Source organism: Henckelia pumila, chromosome 3 (genome assembly GCF_033568475.1).
Source record: "Henckelia pumila isolate YLH828 chromosome 3, ASM3356847v2, whole genome shotgun sequence".
Classification (NCBI taxonomy): Eukaryota; Viridiplantae; Streptophyta; class Magnoliopsida; order Lamiales; family Gesneriaceae; genus Henckelia; species Henckelia pumila.
In genome coordinates, this window is record NC_133122.1 from 77,000,294 (window position 1) to 77,007,798 (window position 7,505).

At 37.9% G+C, this 7,505-nt stretch overlaps 1 protein-coding gene across 1 annotated transcript; it reads right to left on the minus strand.

Annotated features, from left to right (window-relative positions):
- Positions 1 to 5,649: 5,649 nt before the first annotated feature.
- On the minus strand, positions 5,650 to 6,009 carry LOC140889058 (uncharacterized). Its single transcript, XM_073296760.1, has one exon. The coding sequence runs from the start codon at positions 6,007 to 6,009 to the stop codon at positions 5,650 to 5,652; it is 360 nt and encodes a 119-aa protein (XP_073152861.1).
- Between the last annotated feature and the right edge of the window lie 1,496 nt (positions 6,010 to 7,505).

The following is a 7,505-nucleotide window of genomic DNA, read 5'->3' on the forward strand; positions in this document are numbered from 1 at the left end:
ACCACAGCGGATTCCACCACTGAGGCTGAATACATTGCAGCATCAGCTGCTGCTAAACAGGCCGTTTGGATGAGGAAGTTCGTCCAAGAGTTGGGCGTCATTCCTGAATTTGTTGGTCCAGTCCCGGTGTACTGTGACAACACGGGTGCCGTTGCTCAAGCAAAGGAACCAAGGTCTCATCAAAGATCCAAACACGTACTGAGGAAATACCACATCATCCGGGAGATTGTGGAAAGAGGAGACATCACTGTCGAACGAGTGGCCTCTGCAGACAATATCGCTGATCCGCTTACTAAGCCCTTGCCAGGACCATTGTTTGACAAACATCGCGAAGCAATGGGTCTACGTAGTATGACTAGTTGGCTATAGGGCAAGTGGGAGATTGAAAGAGTGGGTGCCCAGTGAGCCAACTTGTGGCTATGGGCTTTGATGACTCTTTGTACAAACGATCTTTTGTTTAATGTAATTTACACTTTTATTAATGGCAATGACTTTATCTTTCTTCATATTGTTATATTATGATATACTATTGTTGTTTTGATAAAGACCTTGAATATACTATAGTGTATGTAAGATGTGGTAGAACATGGGGATGTCTATCATGAAATACATCTTATAGTCACTGTATATTCTAAACTGTTCCTAGTCGATTGAGCCGTCCGATAATAAGGATAAGGATCGCTCGAGTTTGAGACTAGCATTTGCGATGCGGAGTACCACGTTTCATTGGTAGGGAACATGGAGATGTTCGAAGCATGCAAATGGATATTCATAGGATGAATAATCGAACTACCCTATCCGGACTTTCCAAGTGGTTATCACTTATCGAGTGGATAAAGTCCGCGGTTTTGGTTGTATACCATTAGTCCTTACTACTTGAAACATCATGGAGACTCTATATGCTAGTACTGTGCTTTGACTCGTTTACCGACTCTATGGGGGTCATCAGGTGTTGGGATTGGGTACAGTTACAACACATATAGGAGTCGATGCATTGTTGTCAAGGATTCACCACATACTTGCGAGTGTGGATATCCTATGCGATCTGAGGAGATATTAGTGTGACGAATCTCTGGCCAGAGTACTTGATGTGATTTAAGAAATGGTTTCTTAGTAGCACATGCGATGTCACTAATTTGATCTTCAAGATGTATTGCATAGTTATCGAATCTTGAGCGACTCTCGATATACCAATGGTTGTTGATTCGATCGGGATATTTGGATGAAGGGACCGTACTGTACGCTAACCAAAATCTACTGGTTCTTGTAGGCACTATCAGTGATACCTAGGGAATCATGGGGCGATGTTTTTAGGCGCTTTACCATGATTCGTTGGGCAAGTCGGAAATCGTTGTTCCGAGTCACAAGGAGTTGTGAGCCCACGGCTAGCTGTATCCCTGAACCATTGAGGGTCACACAGTGTAATGGAGTTTTAATCCCCGTTGAGATAGTTAAATTTAAAGAGTTAAATTTAATGAATAAAGAAGTTGGACTTCTTAAATAAGAGTAAGGGAGTAGGATTTCCTAAAATGACATAGGGATGTACATTTTTGGAAACCACTGAATTCGGATTCAGGAAAATTTATCTTGACTTTAAAATGTGCAGAAATGGTTTCTGTGCACATTGGTAAAATCGGTTTATCAATCGGAGTCACGATGAATTTTATATTAATTTCTGAACATGCGGGCTTTGCTTGTCGGGCCTCAACTTATGACTAATGGGCCCTAAGGTGTTAGTGGCCTGCATTATAAATAAGTTATTGCAGTACAGAAATTACACACAGTTGGTCATAATTTTGAGAGACAGTTTTCGAAAAAAAACCCTAGCTCTCTCTAGAAATTCGGCCGCCCCTCCCTCTCTCTGTCAGAGATTTTCCGGTCTGTGATTTTGAATTGCAGACAGGATTAGCGAATCAAATTCGTTATTCTCTTCGCAGAAAACTTCTGATAGATTTTCTAGTGCAATCTATCAGAGGGATTAAACCTCCATTCGTGGACCTGATTGAAGGAAAACTTGTTCATCAGTTCCAGGGAGATACAAGAAGCGCAGAGAAATCTGTGTGGTGTCCAATAATCTCGCTTCGAGATTGAAGGTAAAATTTAATAATAGTTATTTAATTTTACACACACAAATAATTTAATCGTATGGTTGATACCCACACTATGGAATTGTTCCATACTAAAAATTTTAAACTTCCGCTGCACCGGGTATCAATCGTGATTGATCTGAACGCCAGTTCTCCAACAAGTTCCTCCTGCATTGCTTCAATCCAGCTAGCATCTTGTAATGCTTCATCAACTTGTTTGGGTTATAGCTGTGATATGAATGCTGCATGCAATAGGTCGTTGATCAGTTGATTTCTAGTACGCAGAGGGGCGATAGGATTACCGATGACCAGCCCAGGTGGATGATCTTTGCTCCAGCAGAGACTTGGTCCAAGAGGATTTGTGTCTTGATTTCTTGGAGTGTTATTATCTGATCTGACTGTGTTGTCAGTTGTGACAATTTCCTCTTAAAACCTTGGATCTTCATGATCTTAACTAATATGTTCCTCATTTGGTTGAACAGTTTGAGGCTCTAGTTCAATTATCCTGATGGTAGGTTCATCACTATAACTGTCATCATTTAGAATAGTTGATTCTAGCCTGTTTGCTAGATCTTTGATATCTGTTTGAGATTTATCTGCGCATACACTAGTTTTGTCAAAAATAACATGAATGGTTTCCTCTACTGTCAGTGACTTTTTGCTAAAAACTCTGTAAACTCGATTGACTGAGGAATAACCAATGAATATGCCTTCTTCTGCTTTTTCATCAAAGGCTGTTAAACAATGTTTACCATTGTCATGAATAAAACACTTGCAGCCAAAAATTTTGTAAGCATGAAACATCGGGTATTGTCCCATTCCAGATCTCATATAGTGTCTTGTTGTGTCTCTTGTTAATCATAGATCTGTTTTGAGTATAACATGTTGTGTTAATCGCCTCTGCCCAAAGTCTTTGAGAGACGTTAGAGTCAGCAATCATAGTTCTGGCTGCTTCTTTAAGAGCACGATTTCTTCTTTCAGCAACACCATTTTGCTGTGGAGTTCGTGCAGCTGATAACTCATGCTTGATACCCTGGTCATCTAGATAGGATTCAAGGGTTTTGTTTAAAAATTTTGTGCCTCTACCACTCCTGATCTGATCTATCCCAGTACGTTTCTCATTTTGCAATCGTTTTAAATTTTTTATCAGGTGAGTAGCTATTTGATCTTTGGAAGATAAAAAGATTACCCAAGTAAAACAAGAGTAATCATCTACAATAACTAAAGTTTACCTCATTCCCCCTAAGCTCCTGACCGGTATAGGACCAAACAGATCCATGTGCAACAGGTCTAAGCATTTAGAAGAAGATATACACCCTTTTGTTTTAAAAGTAGCTCTCACTTGTTTGTCCTGCTGAGAAGCCAAAAAAACTCTATTCTTTTTAAAATCTTCTTTGGGTAGGCCAAGAACCAAATCATATTTATTCAGATGTTTAATGGACTTAAAATTCAAATGATTCAGCCGCTTATGCCATAACCAATGCTTATCACTTTGAGCAACAAAACAAGTAGGAACCGATGGTTGTTCACATTGACAATTTAGCATATATGTGTTTTGTTCTGTTAGTCCAGTTAACATGATTTCACCATTACTAGATTTGATTGTGCATGAGTGCTTGTGAAATTCAACAGTGTGACCATTATCACATAATTGACTGATGCTGATCAGGTTATAGCATAAATTATGAACAAGCAATGCATCATTAATAATGATATTACCATGGGTAATCTTACCCTTACCCATGGTCTTACCCTTTGAATTATCTCCAAAAATTATTTTAGGTCCTTTGTAATGGATGATTTCGGATAATAGCTCTTTGTTTCCAGTCATGTGCCTGGAGCATCCACTATCAAGATACCAAGTTGTCTTTTCTATCGGTTTGTTCTTCTTGACTGATTTTACTGAAAGTACCTGCAAAAAAGAAATATAACTATTGTACCCTTATCTGTTTGGGTCCAAACTGGATTAGTCCTTTCGGGACCCATACCTGAATTACCCTTATGATTTTACCCATATGTGCATTTACAAAGTGAGTCGATCGAGGTGTGTGATGTGTGTATGTGGGTGGTCTAGATTTTACTATGTGATGTTTGAACTTCTGATCTTTGTTGTCCAATCTGTACCGTTTTTTAACAGGACTGCAATTGAAGTACCGGTTCTGTGTCACCTGATGATTCCTATACTTGGATTGACTTGGTTCAAAACTTGACTGCTTAAAATTAGATTGGTTTCCCTTTCTTTGTTCATTCAGTCTAGATTCGCCCCGTGTATCTCCTTTCCTTGGACTCTGAGGTTCTAAATATCTTAGTCCTTTAGGCCTATCTTTGTTCTCATAACGAACCAACTGTCCACCATTGATCTCGGGTTCATTATGTTCATATATCGTACTAGATCGAACAAATCTTATTGAATTAGGATCGTTCCTACTAGAATACGATAGAGTACCTTCCTTAGTAAGGATACATTCATCTGAGCCATATCCAAGGCCGGTTTTATCGCCTGCCTGTTTCTGGTTCTCATGTCTCTTGCCCAATGAGGTAGAAGAATTATTCCAAGAGTTGATTGTTTTAAGAAACTTTTGATTTTCATTCAAAGTGGCTTGGAATACTCGTTTCATATTATCATTCTCAGCTGCCAACAGATTTAGCTTAGTCTTTAGACCGTCAAGTTCCTTTCGCTATAAACAGCTAGATTCTCTTGACTTATCAATAAGACTTGCTTTTTCTATTTTCACTTCCTCGAATGAAATAGAAAGCTTCTTATACTCAGCAACCATATTGTTAAGTGCTTGAACAAGTTCCTCTTGTGTAAATTCAGAAGAGTTAAAATCAAATACCTCAGTATCTTCTTCCTCATTCTGAGAGTCAGCCATAAGACATTGAACCTGCTCTTCTTCACTTTCCTCAGATGAGCTATCTGTGTCAGATGATTCTGATTCTGTTTCTGCCCATTTTCTTTTTCCTTCATCTGCAACTAGTACTCTTTTTTTTCTTTCTTCTTTCTGAACATTCTTCTTCCATCTTTTCCTTTCTTCTTCTCATATTGTAGTTTTTTCTCATCATTATTGGGCTTAGTGCATTCTGCAATGAAATGGCCTTTCTTTCCACAGTTAAAACACGCAGGACCATCCTCTGTATGGTCTTGTTTGTAATAAGGTTTGTTAAAGTTTGTTTTATTCTTATGCATAAACTTATTGAACCTTTCTATGAAGAGGGAGATTGCTTCACTACTCCTGCTCAGCTGTCTTCTTTGTTGATGCTTCCTCAGTCGGTTGAGGTGAGATAATTGATGTCAATGCCTTGGTGGGATTTGAGACAAATGGTTCTTCCTCTGTTCTAATTCCGAGTTCAAACTCGCATGCCTTGAGATCTACAAATAGAACATGAAGCTCTAATTTTTTTAGATCTTTTGATTCTCTCATGGCTACTGTCTTGATGTCCCATTCTCTGGGCAGTGCTTGCATAACCTTCAAAGAAATTTCACGATTAGTGTATATTAACCAAGAGAAATAAGTTCACAAACAATATTACTAAATATTTCATTAAACTTAGCCATGGTTTCTCATGGTTTCATTTTGGCTTTGTCAAACTTCTGAATGGCTACGGTGAGTTTGTTTTCTTTGTTTTGATCGTTTCCTTTGCATAGTTGAGTAAGCTTCTCCCAGATTTCCTTAGCGGTAGAACACGTCTTGATATTGCTAAACATGTTTTTGTCTAGCGTCTTGTACAATATATCTTTAGCAATGTTATCAAGATTTGCTTTCTTCTTGTCCTCAGTGCTCCATTCTGCTCTGGGTTTTTCAACCATCTGTGGTTCGCCTCCTGATATGGCTATAGCAGTATTGACTTTTAGAATCTTCATAGGTCCATCAGTGATGACGTACCACATATCATCATCTTGAGCAGTAATATGTGCTTGCATACGTATTTTCTAGTCATCATAATCTTCCTTAGAAAACGTAGGGATTTTATTTAGAGAAATCATGATGAATATCAATAGCTAAGATAAAGACCCTCTCTGATACCACTTGTTGGGGATCGAATATGTGTGTAGTGGGGGATGAATACACACTTATAAAATTTTACTTTAAAATGGAAAGTGATTGAGCAAATGTTAGTCTACTCAACCTATTTTTCTTTTAGCTTCCTAGATAAATAAGAACTACCAGAATAGTGCGGAAACAGTTCTCACTAAGCTAGGTGATGAAGATGAATAGTAGTGTAATGCAGTAACGTAAATGAACACATATATTTTTATGGATGTTCGGAGATTAATCTCCTACGTCATCCCTTCTTTCTCACGGGAAGGATACACTAGAAGACTTTGGTTATTACAACGTCTTGTAATACACCCGATCCAAGTCAAGACTTATCAATCACCTAAGATGGAACACCTAGATTTACACTGATAAGATCTCAAGTTCTTATCAAACTTTTCTTCAGTTGATGATGATAAATGTCTAAGCTGCTTGAGAGCTTAGAATCTCAAATCCTTGTAACGATGAATGTTCTTCAAACAACAGCTTAGATCTGAGTAACCCTTGAGTAGATCTCTTGATAGATCAGATGTGCTTTTGAACGAGAAGGGTTAAGTAAGCAGTCCAGTATTCAGAGTAGTGTCAAATGCTCAAGTATGTAAATCATTGTGAAGACGTCTTTCTTTTCTTCATGGTGAGCTCTGATATTTATATCAGTTTCTCCAACGTCTTTTTCTTTCTGTCAACGGTAGGAAACATCTTGAGTGTCAGATATAATTCCTTGATTTGTGAAATGTGACTTTATCTTTTGAAGTATCTGTACTCGGAATGACTTAAATTGTCTATTCAATGTGTCTCGGTATTAAATGATATTTATGGCTTTTCTCACTTTATTAGACAGATCCTTAAATGCTTCGTCCTTTGCATTTAATTTGTCTTGTCAACTATCCCATACTGGGGATTCGTGACTTTTTGAATTCGAAAGATATTATAGATACTTATAAAATCAGCCCAGATCAGTGAAGTAATAGTCAGTTGATGTGCTTTAGCTCAGTTGAAAGATAACGGTTTACATGATTAGACTAGCTAATACTGCATATTCCAGTCGATATCTTCCATTGTCAGCTGATATGTTGAAGTCGGTAGAATTTTCTTTGTCACCTGTTATACACATAAACGGCGGCCGAACTATAACAATGAAGTGATGTTTTGTTATCACCAAAATTTAGGATTCAACATACATATACTGCTTAATCATATACATTATAATCATACTTCATCATAAACATTATAGTTAATACATCTCATAAAATGACATGTCTTAAATTCTTAAAACTTCATAAGTTGTATCCATGTCGGTGGCCTCAAATCTATAACGATTGATCAATCATAAAACCAACGTACGTGGCGGTGGGGTTTCCACCTCTATGCTACCACTTCA

What these genes read in the sequence shown, in the direction of transcription:
- LOC140889058 (XM_073296760.1), bottom strand. Translation starts at nt 6,009, where the DNA reads ATGCAAGCACATATTACTGCTCAAGATGATGATATGTGGTACGTCATC.